Source organism: Stegostoma tigrinum, chromosome 37, assembly GCF_030684315.1.
Source record: "Stegostoma tigrinum isolate sSteTig4 chromosome 37, sSteTig4.hap1, whole genome shotgun sequence".
NCBI classification, from domain to species: domain Eukaryota; kingdom Metazoa; phylum Chordata; class Chondrichthyes; order Orectolobiformes; family Stegostomatidae; genus Stegostoma; species Stegostoma tigrinum.
Window position 1 is genome coordinate 6,624,479 of NC_081390.1, and position 23,430 is coordinate 6,647,908.

At 40.4% G+C, this 23,430-nt stretch overlaps 1 protein-coding gene across 1 annotated transcript in view; it reads left to right on the forward strand.

The window, feature by feature from the left end:
- Nucleotides 1–23,430, forward strand: part of sec31b (SEC31 homolog B, COPII coat complex component) — a 92,077-nt gene that overhangs the window by 60,749 nt on the left and 7,898 nt on the right. Inside the window, exons 23-26 of the mRNA XM_048563519.2 lie at nucleotides 1,162–1,200; nucleotides 2,675–2,733; nucleotides 18,152–18,298; nucleotides 20,264–20,383. Of these exons, the coding sequence (XP_048419476.1) occupies nucleotides 1,162–1,200; nucleotides 2,675–2,733; nucleotides 18,152–18,298; nucleotides 20,264–20,383 (365 nt within the window). The remainder of the gene's footprint in view (nucleotides 1–1,161; nucleotides 1,201–2,674; nucleotides 2,734–18,151; nucleotides 18,299–20,263; nucleotides 20,384–23,430) is intronic.

A 23,430-nucleotide genomic window follows, 5' to 3' on the forward strand; every position in this document is an offset into this window, starting at 1 on the left:
CCTCGTCTAATCCCAGATTGCTAGTGGACAGGGCAGAATCAATTTTTCATCGATATCTCTTTTTCTCTGAGATTCAGCCAGCCTGTTTCTGATATCATTAGGATGAATCTGCTGCAATCCTTAGCATAAAATAGAATAGAGATCATTTATTCTTATCCAAAAGTCTGATCCACATCATACTTGTTTAATTGTGCAAAAGCTAGTGATGTGAATATTTCAGTATTGGCAGAGATTTGTCATATGTTTAATTCAACTACAGAAACAACAGGAAGCCTAAAATTTCCAAACCTGAAAAATCCCCCAAGTTAGCTGAATGATGTGACTCAGTTAAGGAAAATTTTAAACCTTTTTAACAATTTATTGAAACCACTTTGGCACCTTTCATCAAACAGAGCTTTACGTTACCATAATGCAATTATTTAAAATTAGCAAAAATGTAACTAAATTACATGGAATTCACTTTGTGCTATTCGTGTTTTATCTATGATTATAGATAATTTCCTGTTATTGTTCCTCCTCATCCAAAGAGGAGTCTGCTAAAGCTTCATTCTGGTTAATCATGCAAGTTGCTCAATGGATTCTATCATTTTAAAAGCATTTAATATATCATGTTTAGTGGAGCAATGGTAACAAGGCTGGAAACTAACTGAACAATCAGCACTAAAAGATGGTCTAAAGATGAGATTCAGGAGCTTTTGCTAACTGATAACAGTGCCACGGATCATTTTCCGTAGTTTCTCAGAGTTCACAGCAGCTTCCACACACTAGTCTCTTTTACCTTTAGTGCTGAAGTTTGGACCCCACATTGACTAGTGCTATCCGCTCATGTTTGATTGATGTGCATTCTATGCTTAATTTTGCTGTTAGGCTTAAGTATTAATTTTACACAAAGAGCAAACCTGCATGCTTCTTGACAGAAATACTCCCCTATTGTGCAAGATAGTAAAGGATAACAACATGTGGATGCATGCTACAGGGGTTAATAATCAGTGCCATGTGCTCTGCTTTGTTGGCTATGTGATAAATGGTAGGAGATTAGGCATTTGAATCTCCTTATTGTAATGTGTAATAGGCTGAATTAGTATTTATCTGCTTGTGTGTAGTATTCTGACTGTTATCTTGATTGTCCATAGAACCTCCCTGTATTCTTTGGTTTTTCAGGATTCCTTCCATGGCTACAAAACCGCTCTTGTGCATCAGGTGAAAGGATAATAACAAGTGTCCTGGCTGGATCAGCTAGCCTTGTATGATGGCTTTTCTGTTGAAATGCTAGTGTTCTTCATGGCCTGTACCTCTTTCACATATGAGATCTTTAGATTTTTCACATCTGTTTCAGTACTATTCTTACAAAAATGTTTCTTCCATATATTTCAAAAATAAACAACAAACTGATATTATATCTGTTAAACAGTATGAAGAACACTGATGTTCCTCTGTTCAGTTCGTTTGGTTATATTTAAAAGAAAGAAGTTCTGTTTCTTGATTAGAATGTTTACTTGAAACATTTTGAAAGTTACCCTTGTAACAAAACTGGAGCTGGATTTGCGCAGTATGGTTGCACCAATCCACTTTGTTTTCTATTCATTTATGCCACGCTTTCATTGAAAGATATTGCTGTTTCTTTGTTTCCTTTTTTGTTTATTTTTCTTTAAATTTTAAATCCCCCTCATTAGGTTCTATAAACTGTTTGTAACTTCATTTCTACATTAGGCGAGGTGACCTACATACAAGTTCAATGTATCCTGCCGCTGATTAAATGGTAGGATATGTAAAATAACTCTTTTCCCTGACACTGTCCACTTTTTCCTTTGCCACAGGGAGCAAACTATTTCACTCCCATCAGCATGTTTCTCTGTGTGATGGGTGTGAGCTCCTGTTCTGCACTGGACAAAACAGGGCTTTAGTACACCAAGGTGTTCCCAGCTGATGCCGTTGAGCAGTCATGTTAATAAATGTGAATAAGTGGCTTAATCCAGACAGCAGAGCTCTTCATGGGAATGGTCAAACCAGAGCTTTATTCTGTGTTAATCCCTGCTAAAATGAATTGTCGCTTTGTTTGTTCAGAGGTTTCAGTAAGTTGCCAACGGGTTCCATGTGAAATAGCATGCGTTTTCAGCATGTAGAACCCAACTGATAAGGAAAACTGACCCATGGGATTATTGATGATGAAAATGCTTAACACTGCACTTGAAGACTTAGGCTAATAACTTAGTAATTAATGGGTGGTCCATTGCAGACTTTACTGACCTCTGTGGTAAGGTCACAGACTTTGTGGTGAAAGGTTGTTCCTGCTGAGATTCATCTTGAGGTTGTGACTGTACATCAAACAATGCATTGAAGGTGCAGAGGCAGCAATGGACAGCTTAAATATATCATTATGCTCGACCGAATGCTTTTCAAAGATTCTTTCAAGATGCCTGGGGGTAGATTATATTAAAGTGCTCTCCGGTACTAATAATGAGGGTCTGTGACTGAAAGCGTTTAAATATTGAAGCTTTGCTGTGTTAACTTTATCACACAAAAAACAATAATGATGTTACTGAGCTTGATGTAATAGCAGTTAAGTGATTGTAGACTTGGAAGTCTTTTTTTTAAAAAAAAGCATTTTTGTCAGCAGTATTATGCACGAGATCTCTTTGCATATGGATAACATCATGCTATTTACTTTCAATAGGGTTCCAGGATGGATGGAATGACCCTCCGGCAGTACGAGCAGGGCAAAGAAAGAAAATGGTAAGTTATGCCTTCCATACAGTTGGTGTTTTAGTCCAGTTGTGATAAACTGACTTTATATGCTGTAGTATCTCAAATGGAACACTACATGAGCTGGTAGTCCGGGGAATATGCGTGAGGTGTATGGAAGTAGCAGGAATGGATATAACTAGGCTATTTTTGCATTTCACGTTTGTGTTTTTTCCCCACATTATTGCCCCGCTTAACATAGAGTCACAATGACTGCTCATCACATGCAATGAAGGAATTTCTGTAATTATGGGTGACTTTAATCTGCACATAGAATCATAGATTATACTGCACGTAAACAGACCCTCCAATCCAACAAGTCCTTGCTGACCATGTTACGAAACTAAACTAGTCCCACTTGCCTGCATTCAGCCCATATCCCTATTAATCTTTGCTATTGATGTGCTAACCTGAATGTCTGTCTTTTAAACCTTGTAATTATACCTACATCCTCTGGCAGATCATTCCAAACACTACCCACTCAAAAAGTTGCCCTTCGTATCATTTTTAAATCTTTCTCCTGTCACCTTAAAAATATGCCCTCTAGTTTTGAACTCCCCCACCTCAGGAAAAAGACCTTTGCTGTTCACCTTATCTGTCCCCCTCATTACTTTATAAACCTCTATAAGGTTATCCTATAGATTAAACTAATCAAATTAGGAGCAATACCATAAGAGAATGAATTCCTGGAATGTACACAGGGTAGTTTTCCACACTAACATATTGAAGAACAACCAGCTGGAAACTCCTAGCCTGGCTATTGCGAGATGATAAAGGAATAATGGGCAATCTAGTTGTTGAGGCCTCTTCGGGATGAGCAACCATAATATGGCATAATTCCTCATCAAGATAGAGACTAATGTAGTTGAATTTGAGACCAGGGACCTGAATCTAAATAGAGGAAATTACAACGGTGTGGGGAATAAATTAGCCATGAAAGATCGGGGATGATACTTACAGGGATGATGGTGGAAATGTAATGGCAGAAGTTCAGACAGGGTGTGGTTGAATTGCAACAATTGTTCATTCTGTCAGAAGCAAGCCAAGGTTAGTGGGCAAACCATGGCTTACAAGGAAAATTGCAGATAGTGTTAGATCCAAGGAAGAGGCATATGTATTGGCCAGAAAAAAAACAACAGAAATGTGGCAGGAGCAAATTACTGCAGATGCTGGAATCTGTACTGAAGAAAGCAAATGTTGGAGATCAAAGCGGGTCAGGAACCATCGATGGAGAGGGACCAAGCTATCATTTCAAGTCTAGACGACTCTTCGTAAAAACTGACATGAAGTGTGAACCCAAGATCATGGTTGAGGCTGTTTTCATGGGCACAGAACTTAGCTATCAGTTTCTACTCAGCGATTCTGCATCGTTGTGTATCTCGAAGGCAGCCTTGGAGGACACTTACCGGAAGACCGAAGGCTGAATGTTCTTGACCGCTGAAGTGTTCTCTAGCTGGGAGGTAACATCCCCGAATGCTGTTTGTTGCACGGTGTTCATTCATCGGTTGTCATAGCATCTGCATGTGGCATGTGAGGTAGACAACGTTGGCCGAGTCACATGAGTATCTGCCATGTACGTTGTGAGTGGTGTTCCCATTCACACAGATATCCCACATATTTTGCGCAGATTTCCATGGCAAGGTTCTGTGGTATTGTGGTCAATGTGGTCCTGAAAGCTGGGTAGTTTGCTACGAATGATGGTCTGTTTAAGGTTTGGCAGTTGTTTGAAGGTGAGAAGTGGAAGCGCAGGGATGATCTTGGCAAGATGTTTGTCATCATCAATGCAATGTTTCAATGCAGTGTTGAAGGCTACAAAGAGCATGACGCAATTTCTCTGCTCCGGGGAAGTTCTGGACGATGAAGGGTATTCTATCAGTCGATGTCCTGTGTCCGTGTTCTCGGGAGGTTGTTGCCATTTTTAGCTGCGGCACATTGGAACTGGCAATCAATGAGTTAAGCATCAGACCTTGTTCTTAAGAGGCTGACTTTCAGCATCTGTAGGTGTACGTCACATTCCTCCTCATCTGAGCAGATCCTGTGTATACACAGAGCTTGTCCATAGGTAATGGTTTCTTTAATGTGTTTAGGATGGAAGCTAGAGAGGTGCAGCATTGTGAGGTTATCAGCAGGCTTGCAGTAGAGGGAAGTGCTGAGGTGTTCGTCCTTGATGGAAATGCATGTGTCTAAAAATGAAATTGATTCTGAAGAGTAGTCCATGGTAAGTCTGGTGAGATGAAACTTGTTGATATTGTGTAGATGTTTCAATGATTCCTTGCCATGAGTCTAAAGGGAGAAAATATTGTCAATGTCTCTGTTGTATAGTGTTGCTTGGAGGTCTTGTGCAGCAAAGAAGTCTTGCTCAAACTTGTGCATGAAAATTTTAGCATATTGGAGTGTGCCTGGATGAAGAGCCCCTTGTCAAAGGTGAAAACATTGTGATCAAGGATGAAGCAGATGAATTGTAGCATGGGATCTAGAAATTGGCAGTTAAGACCATATGACAAAGGAGCAGAAGTTAGGCCATTTGGCCCATTGAGTCTGCTCTGCCACTAAATCATGGCTGTTAAGTTCATCAAGCCCATTCTCATGCTTTCTCCCCATAACCCTTGAGTTGTTGGTGTTGAGTACTGAGGCTGTTGCAGCAATGCCCTTATCGTGGTGGATACTGGTGTAGAGTGCTGAAATGCCTATTGTGACGAGAAATGTTCCTGGTTCAACTGGTCCGTGGGTGCTGAGTTTCTGTAAGAAATCTGTAATGTCGCCACAGAAGCTGGCATTCCTTGTACAATGGGTTTTACAATGCCCTTGACATGGGCAGAGAACCAGCTCCTCCTCCAAACATGAAGGCCACATTTGCACCCCACTGCGTCAACGTTTTCATGCACAAGTTTGAGCAAGACTTCTTTGCTGAACAGAATGTCCAGCCAATGCTATATACCAGATACATCGACAACAAATTCTTCCTTTTGGATTCATGGCAAAGAATCACTGAAATGAATACACAACGATATCGAAAAGTTTCATCCTAGCATCAGACTTATCATGGACTACTGTTCAAGATCAGTCTCATTCTCGAACACACTAATTAAGGACGGACACCTTAGTACCTCACTCTCCCACAAGCCCACGGATAGCCCGACAATGCTGAACTTCTAGCTTCCAATTGAAACATTGTAAAAGAAGTCATCCCCTGCGGACAAGCCCTGAGTATACACAGGATCTGTTCAGACAAGGAGGAATGCAGCGGGCACCTAAAGACGCTGAAAGATGCCCTCATAAGAACGGGATACAATGCTCAACTCATCGATTGCCAGTTCTGACGTGCCACGGTGAAAGACCGCAAAGGACCTCCTGAGCACACAGACACAGGACACCAAGCAATTGAGTATTCTTCGTCATCCAGCACTTCCCTGGAGCAGAGAAACTGCGCCATGTTCTTCGTAGCCTTCAACATGTCATTGGTGAAGATGAACATCTCACCAAGATCATCCCTACGTCCCCACTTCTTACCTTCAAGCAATTGCCAAACCTTAAATACACCATTGTTCGTAGCGAACTATCCAGTCTTCAGGACAACATTGACCACAACATGACGTAACCCTGCCATGGCAATCTCTGCACGATATGCCAGATTATCTGCATGGACAGTACCATCACACATGGGAGCACCACTCACGACGTACATGGCAGAGACTCATGTGACTCTGCCAATGTTGCCTACCTCATATGCTACAAGCAAGGATGTCCTGAGGCATAGTATGTTGGAAAGACCATACTGACGCTACACAATAGATGAATAGACACCACGCAACAATCGCCAGTCAGGAATGTACCCACCCAGCTGCGGAACACTTCAGCGGTCCATGACATACAGCCTCTGGTCCTTGGGTAAGCATCCTCCAAGGCAGCCTTCAAGATACACAACGCTGCAGAATCACTGAGCAGAAACTGATGGTCAAGTTCTGTACCCATGAAGATGACATTACATGTAACCCTACTATTCTGCTCTGTTTTTGTAAAATCTTCCTTACTGTCCTGTTTTGACACCATCACGACACCGTCACCTTGGTAACTCAGAGTCATTGAGATTTACAGCATGGAAAGAGACCCTTGGGTCCATCCTAAGTAAGTCTAGTCCCATTTGCCAATATTTGGCCCATTTCCCTGTAGACACTTTCTATTCCTGTACCCATCCAGAAGTCTCTTAAATGTTGTAATTGTACCAGCCTCCTCCACTTCTGGCAACTTGTTCCATACATACACCACCGTCTGCATGAAAAATTTGCCTCTTAGAGCCCTTTTAAACGTTTCCACCTCACTTTAAACCTGATACCATCTAGATTTGTCCATTTACCCAATCCATGCCCTTCCTAATTTATTTTTAAACCTCTACAAGATCACCCCTCAGCCTTCGACCCTCCAGGGAAAGTAGCCCCAGTCTACTCAGACTCTCCCTTTCGCTCAAACTCTCCAGCCCTGGCCACATCCTTGTAAATTTTTCTGAACCCTTTAAGTTTCACAACATCCTTCTATAGCAGGGAGACCAGAACAGAAGTTATGATTTTTCTACCTTAACTCGTTTGTATAGTTCTGGATTACTTATTACTTTGGTTAGACTTTGGCAGGCAACTCTTATACCTATCATGTTATTTTAACCATTTAGTTTGCTTCCAACACCATTTTATGTTTATTTTTTTAAATTTTCTTTCTGCCTCAATTAATCGGATTATAGGTCATCCCTTCACTTGCTATTCAGCTGGTGACCCTTTAACTGATACCATCTGACACTTTTTGATCACCTGCAGAGACTTGTTATTTCGCCTGTCAGCACTTCACTCACACCATTTGTACAATCTTTTGATTTCTCTGTCTATAAATTCTGTGCCTGTGCACTTTTCTTCACCGAACGGATGAAGGAGCTGCGCTCCGAAAGCTTGTGATTTCAAATAAATCTATTGACCTATAACGTGGTATCATATGCCTTCTGACCTTGACCACCCCAGTCCAATACCAGCACCTTCACATCAGGGAAATTGATGGGATTGAAGGTAGATAAATCTCTAGGGCCTTCCAATCTACATCCCAGAATATTTAAGGAAGTAGCCATAGAAATAGTGGATGCATTTGTAGTCATCTTCCAAAATTCTGTAGACATTGGAGTTATTCATATGGATTGAAGAATGGCGAATGTAACCCCTTGATTTAAAAAGGGAGGCAGACAGAAAACCAGGAATTATAGACCAATCAGCCTTACATCAGTATTGGGGAAACTGTTTGACTCCATTATAAATTATTTAATAGCACAGCACTTGGAATACAGTGACAAAATTGGACAGAGTCAGCATGGATTTATGAAAGGGAAATCATACTTGACAAATCTACTGGAATTCTTTGAGGATCTATCTCGTAGAATTGATGAGGGAGAGCCACTGGATGTGATCTGTTTGGACTTTCAGAAGCCTTTTGATCTACTTCCACACAAGAGATTAATGTGTAAAATTAAAGCACAAGGGATTTAAAGTGGTATGTTGAGATGGGTAGAAAACTGGTTGGCAGATAGGAAACAGAGTAGGAATAAATGGGTCTTTTTTGGAATGGAAGGCAATGACCAGAGGGCTACTGCAGGAATTGGTACTAGGACCTCAGCCATTCACAATATATATTAATGAGGGAACTAACTGTAATAATGCCACATTGCAGATGATACAAAGCTAGGTTGGAGGGTTAGCTCAGAGCAGGATACAGAGATATTTGAGAGATTTGGACAAGTTGAATGAATGGGTAAATGCATGGTAGTATATTGTGGATAAATGTGAGGTTATCCACTTTGGGAGCAAAGGCAAATTATTATCTGAATGGCTATAAATTGAGCGAGGATTTGCAACAAGGTCTGGGTATTCTCTTATACCAGTCACCAAAGGGATGGTGCAGCAGGCAGGCAAGAGGCAAATGATATGCTGGCCTTCATATCTAGTGAATTTGAATACAGAAGCAGGGATGTCATGCTGAAAATGTATAGTGCTTTGGTAAGATGACACCTGGAATATTGTGCATCATTTTGATTTCCTTATCTAGAATGTTTTTGCTACACAGAGAATGCAGTGAAGGTTTACCAGACTGATTCCTGGAATGGCAGGAGTTCAGAAAAATGAAGGGAAAATCTATTAAATTCTAGCAAGGTGAATACAGAAGAGATGCTCCCATTGATTGGGTAAACATTTAGGCCTAAGATGAAGAGAAATTTCTTCTGCACAAGTGGTAAGCCTGTGGAGTTCGCTACAATAGAAAGCCCTCGAGGCCAAACCATTTTGTCGTTTCAAGGAGGAGTTGGATAGAGCACTTGGAACTGAAGTGATGATAAGGTTTGGGATTAAAACAGGATCAAAGTATTATGTTGGATGATCAGCCATAATCATAATGAATAGCATAATAGGCTCCAAGGGCCAAATGGTCCAATACTACTGCTATTTTCTATGTTTTCCTGCCTCAGCCAATCTCGATGTACACGAATTCCACTTTCACCTTTTCATCCCAACGCTGTATTATCATAAAACTGGTGCTTTTCATCTGTTTGACTTAAGTAAGACTTTAAACTTTGACTTGCTGTTAACATTATTTTACTTATGTTTATTTGATTAGAGTTAATGGAGAAGGGGGATTTGAAGAAATGGCACATGTGCTACTTGTCGCAGAATATATTTGTTCCAAGGGGAAGCTAAATAGCTTGGCATTATAGAGGGAGGAAATGGGGTGCCTTGTTTGGAATTACACAGTACTGTTTGTGAAATTTTGACAAGAGTTTGACTCGCCTCAACAAATTAGGTGCAAGTAGCACACTTCTATTTGAATTGTTAAGACAGACATGCATTTATATAGAGCCTTCGTGAATCACCATTAATTCCAGCTTCTTAATTCCAGTATATATATAAAAAAAGTTTTAATTGATTCTCAGAATATGAGCATGTCTGGAAAACCTGGCCATTATTGCCCAGTTTGAGACCATCATTGCCCTGAGAATGTAGCAATATGACAGAATGTTTGGTTAGTCCATTTCAGAGGGCAGTGCAGTCACTCTCTATGGGACCGGAGGTAGAGCAAGAACAGTAATCTGAATAACATTAGTGAACCAGTTCAGTTTCAACAGCTTCACGTTTCCTTTATACTGATATTAGCATTTTAATTTTTTCTTTTGTAATTTTTTTTTAAAAAGTAAATTTCTCACATATAGACATGGAGACTTGAGCTCGTTTTCTGAAATGTTGGTCAGTGCCTTTGGATTGTCAGTTTGGTAGCATGCCTATTAGCTTATCATACATTAGAACTTGCCATCAAAGTCTAAATTACACCCAAAACTGAAAAATCTAGATTGAAGTTTAAATCCACATTCCTGTTAATTTGTACACATCTTAAACTGTGACTGCCAATGAATTTGAAATGTTGAGTAATTGTTTGGGGTTGTGAGGTGAGATCAGCACACAGTTCTTTTGTGAGGAAGAGAAGCTGAGCGACTGATGCTTCCTTGCTGATCTGAGTAAACTACAGATGGTATTTGAAAGTCTTTGAAGCTTCCAGTTTGTTTTGATTGGATTTTTATTGTCAAGTATATCTACTTCATTGGGTGAAAGAATCAAGCGAATGATCCAAGGAAGGGATTATAGGTGATGCAGGAAAAGGGCTGGTCATGTGAAACTTGGGTTGTTCGTTTATACTGCAGTATAATACCAGTCAAAGTAGGAGGTATCCTCTTTTAACATGTCAGCAGTAATCCCCCAACCTAATCCCCCCTTCCCCCATCCCCACTCCTCCTCCTCCTTGCCTGGCAGCAGATAGCACAAGAACAAAATAAGCCATTTTACTCAAATGATAACAATTAATCTTCCAAGTCTGTATCGATCAGGGTTACTTAGGTGTTGGTTGACTTCATAAAACATTAAATTCTACTTGGAAAAGCACTGAGTGTTTGTTAGCCCTGCTTGAAATTATTTAGCTTTCTGAGGGAGAAAGCTCGCTTCCATTTTATTTTGACTGTAATTGCTTTCCTTCAGTAGATTTACAGTTCAGCTGAGTGACCTCTTGTAGGCATGATGAGCTTAGAGGGTTAATCTGAAAATCCTTTTAGTTTTGGATTCACGGAACCATTAACTGCAATTTCAGTTTGTGGTGATGTCTCTACAGTGCCTGTAGTCCTGTCAGCCTGTGTCACTTGTTGTTATTATCATTTGTGTTAACCTTCTGCCAGTGATGTTAACCCTTCCAATGGCACATTTCTGCATTTGGTAAGAGTAACAGTTAGGAAATCAAACTCGAATATGTCCAACAAAAGTGAAGATCCCATTGATTCTTAAAGTTGATGTCATTTTCTGGATACAATGCATAAACAGAGCCTCAAATAAGGTAGAGTGAAGAGGAAGGAAAATATAGGTATAGATTCTCTGACCCATCCCATTGTTCTTAAAAAGATTTGCCTACTCCCCGTATGTGTTTAGTTGTTGCTTTAGATTCAATCACATTGCCTATGTTCCAAGCGAAGAAGCAAACTTTGGAATCTTTTTCAGGATGGTTTGTTACCGTTGTTAGACACCATCATAAGACTGTATGAAGTCAAATCTCAGTAATATTGCCATTTAAGATACCAATTTGGTATCATTTCCATTTTATAGAGAAGAACTTAGCTTGAAAACAATAACTTGCATGTATAATAGCCCTTCCAGTGCAATAAAATGATCCGCAGTGCTTCTCATGAGTGTTATCAAACCACACAAAGATGTAAGCACAGGTGACCAAAAGTTCAGTCAAAGATTGGTTTAAAGAAATATCTTCAAAGAACAGAGTAGAGGGGTTGAGATACATTTAGGAAGAGAATTCCAGAGCTAAGTGCCTAGATATTCATAGGCACAGTAATGAATGATGGAATAAAAGAAATCAGGGGTGATAGAAGATCAGAATTGGAAGAACTCAGAATCCTTTTAAGTTTTTGCCCTTTCCCAGTAATACTTGACTGCTTGTATCAGCAGATTGCTATGTACAGTTTGGTGCTGTTGCCCCTTAGTAGTTGTTACTGTGCAAGAAATGTAACAGTTTAATTTGATTACATTTTTCCCTGGCCCTTTTTGGGTGAACCTAGTGCTGAATGAAGTGAATGACATTGGTGCTAGGAATGGAGCACTTCATTTTTCACACTTAGCATCCTCGACTATCAATACTGAGGATATCTTGTTGACTATTTCAAGGTATATTCTCCAACATCTTCAATATCACAATGCCAGGCCAATATTAACTGTCACTTAGACAAAAATGACTAAATTACGGAAAGTCAACACAGATTTGTTGAAGGCAAATCATGTTGCATTAATTTGCTTGAGTTATTTGTTGAGGTAGCATAAGTAGTTGATGAACATATTATGGTTGTTCTGCTGCACATGGACTTCCTGAAGGTGTTTGATAAAGTACCAAATAACAGGCTTGAGGTTGTAGACTTGCGCATCGAGCCGGTGTGTTTGATTGCAGAGGTTTCATCTGCAATGCTCGGCAACATCGTTGGTGCACCTCTGGCCTGCTTGTTATTTTTATGCCTCTGTTTGCTGGGTGGTTGGCATTACTTACAGTTCGCATTCATGTCACCAAGAGATATGACCAATTCTCACTGGTTTCAATACACACGGTCAAAGAAGGACATGAATTCAACTGGGACAACACATCCATAATAGCACAAGCCAAACAGAGACATGCCAGGGATTCCTGGAGGCCTGGCATTCCAATCAAAACTCCATCAACAAACGTATTGAACTGGACCCGATATACAAACCACTGAAAAACAGAACTGTAAGTAATGCCAACTACCTCAGCAAACTGAGACATATAAATAATAAGCAGGACAGAACACCACTGCTTCACTGGAGGCACACTACCGGTGTTACCTAGCAGAGTGATGAAACGTCTGCAATCAAACACATTGGCTCGGCGAGCAAGTCTACAACCTCATTCACAACCCGAGCTGCAAATCTTCACAACAACTTTAAATAACAGACTTGTTAGCAAAATTAAAGCTCATGGAATAAAATGTACAATAGCAGCATGGATATGAAGTTGAATAAGTGACAGGAACAGTGGTGATTAACTGTTGTTTTTCAAATAGGAAAAGGCTTTTTAGTGGGCTTTGGGGGTGTCCCAGTGTTAGGAATACTGATTTTCTCAACCTGTATTATTGACTGTGTCAAGGTACAATTTTAAAATTTGCAGATGGTGCAAAACTTAAAAGTACTGTAAACAGCGAGGAGGATGATGTTAGAATGCAAGAGAAATCAGAAGGTCTGATGGAATGGGCAGGCACTTGAAGATGAAATTTAAAACAGAGAAATAATGAAATACACATTTTGTTAGGAAGATTTAGGGGAGACAATATAAAACAAAGAATAAAACTCTAATCGGACTGGAGAGCCAAGGGACCCTGTGGAATATGGGAATAAATAATTGAAGATTGTAGGGGAAATTGAGAAGTAGTTAACAAAGCTGATGGGATCCTGAGCTTCGTAAGCAGAGGAATAGCCTACAAAAGTAGGAAAGGTTTGATGAGCCATGGTAAAACACTGGTTTGGCTTCAAATGTGTCCAATTCTGGATGCCCTGCTTTAGGAAGGGCATGAGAGAAAAAAAAATTTGAAAGTACATTTTCAGTGATGACCAACTTCAGTTAACTTCAATGATTTCTTAAGCCATTTCAGAGGACAGTCAAGAAACGACCAAACTGCTGTGAGTCTGAAGTTGTATATAAACCAGAACAGGAAGGATGGCAGACTTCTTCTGCCAAAGGACAAACCTGATGGATTTTTACAACAGTTGATGATAGTTGTCACAGTCTGTGATTGTGATATAGCTTTATATTCCAGATTCATTCAATTCAAATTTCAGTCTGTACTGTGGTGGGATTTGGACAGCGAGCCTTGGCCTGGCCCCTGCACTACATATCCAGTAATGAGCATTATTCTGATGCTGGCACCTCCCCTTGAAATGGAATGAACAATCATCTGAATAGAAAAATTGACAAGCTGTTGGGGAGGACAGCTGGGAGTGTTGGATGAGCTGAGTTGCTCTTGTAGAGAGCCAGCAGTGAGACCATGGGCTGAATGGCAGCTTCTTGTGGCGTAATCATTCTACTGTTCTATGATATGAGCCAGGTGGTGACCTCAATCGCCAGATCTGGTTCAGAATCCTGATTTCTTACTGAAAACAGGAAAAATGGTACCGACTTGCCATCCTATAATTTTTCTTTGGGCCTGTCTCCTGATGGATCTTGTAGAGCTCATGAAGCATGGCAGTCCTCTCAGTGAGAAGTGAAGAGTCATTTTAGAAATCCTGTCCCCTTTTAAACCATTGCTGCTGTATTCTGGTAAGTAAAATGTTTAAATGTGTCAAAGCTGCAGAGAGAAGGTGAGGTGGAAAGTCAGGGGAGGCATCGGGAGACACATGATGGGGTAGGGGAGCGAGTGAGGGGATGAGGCAGAAGGGGAGCAAGTGAGGAGGAAGGGCAAGACAGCAAGTGAGGGGATGCAGTAACCAGTCAAACTGTAAGGGCGAATGGAATTGGGTAATAAGATAGTAGGTAAGGTAGGTACTACTTGGGCAGCAAGGAAGGAGTCTGGTGTGGTTTGGCAGGTGGAAGGTTGGTAGGGAGGAAGTGGGTTATCAGGAAGTAGGGGAATCTGAGGGTCAGGATTTTGTTGGCTATTCGCTGGTTAATTGGTTAGGGAGGGTGGGATGAGTGTCTGGGGCAGAGAGTGAGTATGAAGGGTTGGTAATGAGGTTGGGTTGGGGGTTGGCTAGAGTGAATAGTGTAACCCAGGAGTTAGAACAGATTTGCATCTGTCCAACATTTCCTAAGTATCACACAGGTGAGTCAGAAAACTTTGAAGCCTCCAACTCTAACTTGAAGTCGAAGACGCTTTCAGAAGGCTGTCAAGGAAGATAATTAACCTTCAAAAGTTTAAACTTCCTGGGCAGTTCCCTCATCATTGGTACAATTGGCAAAACACAAGGAGACCTTATTGATTCATGTGAAATACTTGGGTGGCTTGACAGGATAGATGTGGAAGTGAAGTTCCCCTTTCTGGGAGATTGTAGGACCAAAGAAATGATCGCACTGTAATCACCCACTAAAGACACAATTTTTCTTTTCTCTGAGGATAATGAATCTGTGAAATTCTTGACTGTAGGGGCTGTATTGTCAGTTATTTTCAAGGTCAGGTAGATATCTTTCTAATCATTATGGGGAAAAGGCAGGAAAGTAGAGTTGAAGGTTATCAGATTAGCTGTGATCTCATTGAATGGTGGAGCAGACTGTGTAGGTCGAATGATCTACTCCTGCTCCTTTGCCCTCTGGTCTTATAAGAGATTGGAATTCATTGGTAGCCGTAGTAGGAAGGTGAAGAAATTTGATTTTTTTTACCTTGACCAGGTGCCTTGGTCATGATGTATTTTGTATTATATTGATCATGAGGTACTACATATACAACATCTTATGACCTTTGCATTGCCTGCAAGCTCTCTTACAGTGCATATTGCTGCCGTTGTAATCTAATGTATTTCTTAAGATTTTGTATTACTCACCTCCGTGGTGAAGAAAATGTATGTTTAATGCAAGACTACCTATGATTCCTGAGTCCATGCTTCCCAGTTTTCCATTAGCTTTATGTTTAATCATGTCTAATAATTTCAAACTGGTCATTTGAAATCTTAACTGACGATATTCTTTAAGCTTTCTCTAGGCTTTTGGACAGAATAGAGTAGATGTTCTATTTTCACTTGAAACATTTATAGCCTAATGTCATTGATAAGAATAAAAGAACAGAAAAATTGGTATTAATTAAGCCATTCATTTTGATATATTAACCACACTTACCTACCTCTTTTATTATCCTTTATTCATTTCAGGAACATACCTTAGCTGAGCTAGAAGTCTGTCAGTCCTCCCTTTGTGAGTTGCAAGTGATGCTGCCAAATGCTCAACTTCAAAAAGGGTATTTTGCCTTTATGTAGGCTGGGCACAGGACTCAAATCCTACCACAATAGCTGGCAAAATTTAAATGCAGTTAATAAATTTGGAATATAAAGCTAGTCTTAATCATGAGCCATGTCAACTATCACTGACTGTTTGGTTTCTTGTTTAGGGATGGAAATATGCTGTCCTTATCCAATCAGGACTCTATGTGAGTCCATACCCACATGTGATTGACTCTTAACTGCCCTTTGAAATGATCTCATGAATGGTTCAGTTCAAAAGCAGTTGGGATGGGCAAGAAATGCTTACTTGGACACTGACTCCCACATCCCCTGAAAACTTGTTAGAAAGTTAGTGCACCTCACTGGATTAGACCAGAATAGTTCAAAGAGTAGGGGATTTTTTGTGAATTGTGATGTGAAATCATCTGAATTGTAGAAGAATTATAAGATTTAAAGAAAAAGCAAGAATAAAGGGGACTGGAGGATTGCAAATGTTGTGCCCTTGTTCAAGAAGGGCAGTAGAGATGATCCAGGTAATTATAGACCAGTGAGCCTTACGTCTGTTGTAGGAAAAGTTTTGGAAAGGATTATAAGAGATGGGATTTATAACCATCTAGCAAGCAACAATTTGATTGGAGATAGTTAACATGGATTCGACAAGGGCAGGTCATGTCTCACAAACCTCATTGAGTTTTTTTGAGAAGCTAACCAAGCATGTGGATGAGGGTAGGGCAGTTGACATGGTGTACATGGACTTCAGTAAAGCCTTTGATAAGGTTCCACATGCTAGGTTATTGGAGAAAATGCGGAGGCATGGGATTGAGGGAGATTGAGCAGTTTGGATTTGAAACTGGCTTTCTGTAAGAAGGCAACGAGTGATGGTTGATGGAAAATATTCAGTCTGGAGTCCGGTTACTAGTGGTGTGCCTCAAGGATCAGTTTTGGGACCACTGCTGTTTGTTATTTTTATAAAGGACTTGGACGCAGGCATAGGTGGATGGCTTAGTAAGTTTGCAGATGACACTAAAGTCGGTGGAGTGGTGGACAGTGTGGAAGAATGTTGCAGGTTGCAGGGAGACTTGGATAAACTGCAGAATTGGGCTGAAAGGTGGCAAATGGAGTCCCGTGCAGATAAATGTGAGGTGATTCACTTTGGGAAGAATAATAGGAAGGCAGCATACTGGGTCAATGGAAAGATTCTTGGTAGTTTGGATGTGCAGAGAGATCTTGGTGTCCATGTACATAGATCCCTGAAAGTTGCTACCGAGGTTGATAGTGCTCTGAAGAAGGCATACGGTGTGTTAGGTTTTATTGGTAGAGGGATTGAGCTCCGGAGCCGTGATGTCATGCTGCAATTGTACAAAACGCTAGCGCAGCCTCACTTGGAATATTGCATACAGTTCTGGTCGCCCCATTACAGGAAGGATGTAGAAGCATTGGAAAAGGTGCAGAGGAGATTTACCAGGATGTTGCTTGGTCTGAAGCGAAGGTCTTATGAGGAAAGGCTGAGGGACTTGGGTTTGTTCTCATTGGAGAGAAGAAGGCGAAGAGGGGATTTAATAGAGACATACAAGATGATCAGAGGATTAGGTAGGGTGGACAGTGAGAGTCTTTTTCCTAGGATGATGATGTCGGCTTGTACGAGGGGGCATAGCTGCAAATTGAGGGGTGATAGATGTCAGAGGAAGATTCTTTACTCAGAGTGGTAAGGACGTGGAACGTCCTGCCTGCCAATGTAGTTAACTCAGCCACATTAGGGGCATTTTAAACAGTCCTTGGATAAGCATATGGATGATGATGGGATAGTGTAGGGGGATGGGCTTAGATTAGTTCACAGGTCGGCGCAACATCAAGGGCCGACAAGCTCGTTCTGCACTGTATTGTTCTATGTTCTGTGTTCTAAACTCACTGTTGTCTCACAATTAATTAGTCCCAGTTGCATTGTGGACCAATGTTCTGCATTTGTAAGAGAGGAAAATTCATTATTATCGGACTGTATCCCACTGCTGTCCTGGTTACTCTTTACCTAAGCCACTAGGTGGAGACTGTGCTGATTATTTCAAAAAAATGGATTCAGTATGCATATAGTATCTGCATTATAAGCTCAGAGAATGAAATTTTCTAGAACCCAGTTTTAGGACGCTGTCATTCAAGAACTGAGGAGCGACTTGACCCTAGAATTAAAAGACCTGTGGTCTGTTTATAACTAGGAATCTTCCTCTTAGGTATAAAGCAAAGAATACATTTATGCAAATTCCACTCTTGTATTTATTTTGTCACTATTTTCAATTTTATCATTAGTCAGTGTGTAGAAATGAGCAGTGCCCTGATCTTTTTACACCGCTTTATGACTAGATGATAGTCTCTTTGGGTTGGCTGCTATGTTATAAGATGCTCTTTATTTAAACTTACAGCTACCTGACAACTACACTCCTCCAGCTCCCATTACTGCTCCTGTTGTGAATTTCCCTGCAGATGTCCAACACCTTCGACCTCAGGGCTTCACACCTCAGGAAATCAGTCAAGGACCTCCAGGGGCACCAAAAGAAGCCAATTTACAGGTTTGTTCTTCCCTGCTGCTGAAAACAAGGAGCTTTATTTTAATTCAGAGATAGTAGGAACTGCTGATGTTGGAGAATCTGATTTAACAAGGTGTAGAGCTGGATGAACACAGCAGGTCAAGCAGCATCAGAGGAGCAGGAAAGCTGACGTTTCGGTTCGCGATCCTTCATTCCTGAAAAAGGGTCTCGACCGAAACGTCAGCTTTCCTGCCCCCCCTGATGCTGCTTGGCCTGATGTGTTCCATCCAGCTCTACACTTTGTTATCTCTTTATTTTGATTCATTCCTGTTTAGTGCTAAGATATGTTTGTGACCTATAATAAATAAAGCTGTGCAAAAGAGTGCAACATTGTATCTTCTCGTGGTCTCTCAATGTGTAGAAATTAGGAAAAACATGTGAATATTATATCTTGGATGTTTGTAGACTTTGCAAAAGAAATCTAAGGGTGGAATGTCATTTCTAAGTTTTTATAAGGGGCAAAAAAAAGCAAGTGACCAGATAAGCATACTTTTAACAACAGTAGCAATATGCTGTGAAACAGAAATACAGTCGTAAGCATAGACCCAAATAGGTTGTGATGAGGAGATCATGGGAAGCCAAAAGGACCAAAGATTTTTTTGTTTTCCAGAAAGATCATTCTTTTACCTTCTGCCTAGCCACTGTTTCATGTTGAAACAGACCAATTGATTGCAACCTCACGTTTCTGGGCTCTTGATCAATTTCCAACCCTGCATTTACTCCATTCCAAAGATCATTGACTTTCACCTCTAACATCACCGGCCTCCACTTGGTATATAGAACAGTACAGCACAGTGCAGGCCCTTCAGCCCATGATGTGCTGATCTATTATTCTCCTCTAAGATCAAACCACCATGCACACCCTACATTTTACTATCATCCATGTGCCTATCCAAGAGTCGCTTCAATGCCTCTAATGTATCTGATTCCACTACCACTGCTGGCAGTGCATTCCCTGCATCCACCACTCTGTGTGTAAAGAACTGACCTCCTGACGTCTCCGCTGTACCTTCCTCCAATCATCTTATAATTATGCCCCCTCACAATAGTAATTTCCACCCTAGAGAAAAAATCTCTGGCTATCCGGTCTATCTATGCTTCTCATCATCTTGTACACCTCTATTAAGTCACCTCTCATGCATCTTCACTCCAATGAGAAAAGGCCTAGCTCCCTCAACCTTTCCTCATTAGACTTGCCCTCCAGTCCAGGCAGCATCCTGGTAAATCTCCTCTGCACCTTCTCTTAAAGCTTCCACTTCCTTCCAATAACATAATATCTACTGCTAAAATGTACATCTACATTTTTACCAAATCAAGACATGAAGCTTGGCTATCCAAGTCTCACCCCCCAATTGCTCCTCTACCTGTTGGCTCCTAGGACCTCTGTGCCTCCAGTTTGAAGTTCTTATTGTTTATAAATTCCCTCATGGTCTTCACCCTCTCCTGATCAATTCACTTGCAGGCATAACCTGAACTGAGCAGGTTGATTTTAATCAGTCCCCACTTTTTTACATCTCTTCATGCAAAATTCCCTTCCCTGAAGGATATTACTGAATAACTTATCTAGTGCCAGCTACTTGGTTACAAATCTCATCTGGGTGTAAGAAATTAAAAATCAGAATAGAATGCTCACAGGTAAGGTAAAAGTGCTGTAGAGCTAAGATTTTTCATATATTTTACCCTTCAGTTAGCAAGATATTTTTTCCATAATTTCACTGTGGGTATAAAAATTCCATACCTGATTCAGATAGAATGGCAAGTTTTCTACCATCTTTTACAATGTGATCTCATTGTGGTGCCCATTGACCAATGAGACTTGCTGCTGAATTACTGGTGTACTTTGCACTAAACTGCAGGTTTGTGTAGAAGATGTATTGTTGTTGCATATGTGATGGAAAGCTGCACAATAAATTGCTGTGATTCATTTTTCCTCCTTGTCAATTCCAGCCGCTACATCAGCTGCCCACGGAGAAGGTTGTGAAAAAACAAATCCCAGAAGAGCACATGGTGTTGAAGACGACCTTTGATGGACTGGTACAGCGATGCCTTTTAGCTGCGGGTGACCCTGTATGTCATTGTTCAATCGATATTTCTATTGTTTGAAATAAGTAAACTGTCTGTATTTGTGGTTGTTTTATATTCATTATATAAATGCGTGTGTGTATGCGTAATGTTTTACAGCAATTAGTGTGATAGGGATCTATGCACCCACGAATTTGCGTTACTGTGGAAACAATGGCTATTTAGAATGGTGAAACTAGATTATGTACTTCCAGTCAAGATATTTAGAATTTAATAGGGTACGTTAGCCCCTTTGAATGTTTTAGGGTTGAGAAGATTACCGGGGATTTAAATCTATCGTAACAAATATATCTCAGGATTAAGACCACAAAAAGGTTTGTATTCTCTTTACTTTTCCTTCCACCTCACTTTTCCTTCCTCCTCACCACCACCACATCCCTCAACCAAAAAAGTTCAGGATACCTATTTCTGTACACAATTCCTGTTCCAGCTAAGACAAACTTTGAAGTTATTGTGTTACCTTAAGTTGCCACTCTGTGAATCATGCATGAGACTGTTTAGCAAGACGATTCTATAATAATCCACAACAGAAGAAAGTTTAACTGCGTAGAACATGAAGTATTGCATCAATATTCAGCACTTTACGGCCACAGGACACTGTGTCCGTAAAGTGTCCAGCCCACCAGAGACATTTTTTAGTTTTTATTGTCGATTACTAGCTCCTGTTGAGACCTATCTTCATGTAAGTGTCTTAGGCACCATTCTCTCTATCTTGTCATGGTAAGCAGCAAGAAATTGCAGCTTTTTAAATCCATTCATTTATCCCATTAAAGCTAGTCTTGGAGCTCCCCAAAGTTTACTGCAAACCCCTTGCAAGGGGTTTTATGTACTTCTGTAATTTCATAACTGTAAATTTCCTATATATTGTTCATTTCAAATACTGCTATTTTAAAAAAAAACCACTTGGACCATTTTAATGTCATAATCTTTGTAATTAAATATTTGTTCCACAATTTCAGTTTTGGTGTGTAGGTTTTACTGCATCACGAACACTTAATGTATATTGAAGTCTCTCCTTCCTGGGTGGTCAGGTCCCACTTGCTCAAATTGGATTTAGTGCTGAGCAATCTGAACCGAGATTGGAGCCTTGTACTTTATCTGGATTATTTCCGAAACTGCACTTGATAGGGTCTTTTCCATATCTGGATGATTTATCAGATGTAAATTCTACTTAAAGTTTGGTATACTCTGAAATTAATCCAGTCTTTTGTTATTAATTTTAATAGAGTGGTAGACAGGGATAGTATGATGAATGATGCAGTTTAATTTGTGCACATCTTATTCTTGATCTGTTGACATTCATCTCCTTGTAACTTGGCTAAATAGTCAGTAGAATCAAAACCAGCTAGAGAATGAATGCTCTATATTCATATTAATGTATTACCTCCTTATGTTAGAAATCCTTTAGTTAACCTTTGATATTAATTATTGCTTTAATTGCAGTAATAATGTTGAGAAACTTTCTGGCTGTCGCACTCATACCGCATGTGCTGTTACAGCTGCACTGGTTACATGCTTACCATGAAACTAGCTTTTAATTCTAGATTTACCGTTGAATATACTGCTTAATTCACTCGTCTCCTATTTGTTCATGAGACGTGGACAGCATAACATGACAAACCTTTTATTGTCCATCCCTAATTTCTGTTGAACCAAGTGGCTTCCCAAGCCATATCAGATGGCTGTTAAGAGTCAGCTACATTGCTGTGGATCTGTAGGCTGTACCAGGTTAGGATATCAGTGAACCAGGTGGGTATTTTACAACGATTGACATAGTCATCATTAGACTAGCTTTTAATTCCAGATTGTTATTGAATTCAAATTTTGCCTGATGTTATGGTGGAATTTGAATCCATGTCCCCAGAAACTTCGACTGGGACTCTGGATTGCTAGTCCAGTGAAACTACCACTGTACAATCCCATCCCCTATGTTTACTTCTGGCCCAAAATGTATATCATTATTTTAATGGCTTGGATTAACTAGAGTCAAAAATTGAACCAATAGGCTCAAATCCCTGTAGAAATTTTTCATCTAAGTAGATGGCATAAACATTCTCTTCCTGCTTGTTGAGTATGAGCCCCGAGTTCAGATTTTGTGCCTTGTTGACTCTTCAACTATGCCAAATCCACTGCATCCATCTTTTAATCATATTTCCACCTCTCAAGCTGCATCTGAAATCTTAAATGCAAATATGCTACATTGATCATAGAATTCCTATAGCGTGGAAACAGGCCCTTTGACCTAACACATCCACACTGACCCTCGGAAGATCCCACCCAGACCCATCCCCCAGGGTAATTTAGCGTGACCAAGCACATCTTTGGACTATGGGAGGAAACCCATGCAGACGCAGGGAGAATGTGCAAACTCCACACAGACTGAGGATGGAATTGAACCTGGGTCCCTGGTGCTTTGATGCAGCAGTGCTAACAACTGAGCCACCGTGCCACCCCACTGGGAAGACCCAGCTCTTCCATCTAACCTGACTTAAAAAACTGCAGTGCCTTTCGCATCACAGTATGCACATACTCGACCTCATCCAGAAGTTGTGTAATCCCATTGTAGTGGGACAAAAAAAATACAAAACACATCAAAAGCGGTCTGGCCCTGATTTAAAGGCATTCAGTACCAGCCTTGACAAAGAGTAATCCCTGCAGCAATCCAGCTGTTATTCATGCCTTTTTAATTTCTCGCAACATTTGCTTCACCAGATTCCGGAACTGTACCCTATATAAACTTAAATAATGCAAGTTGATGCTGTAAATATTGCAGGCATTGCTCATGTCATCTTTGTGGTCTGTAAAATTAAAAACAAGCTGCAGAAAATACTCAATAAGTCAGGAACTGTCTGTCAAGAAAGAAATCGAATTAGTGTTTTGAATTGTGTGATTCTTCTTCAGAACCTCTTTATGTCTCAACACGTCAACTTCATGATCCTCCACCTTGTTTCCGATTCCCACTGCAGTTTCACTGAAAGCTGTACATACCCCACTCTATCATCACAATTAAGCCAGGGGATCAACCATGGTTC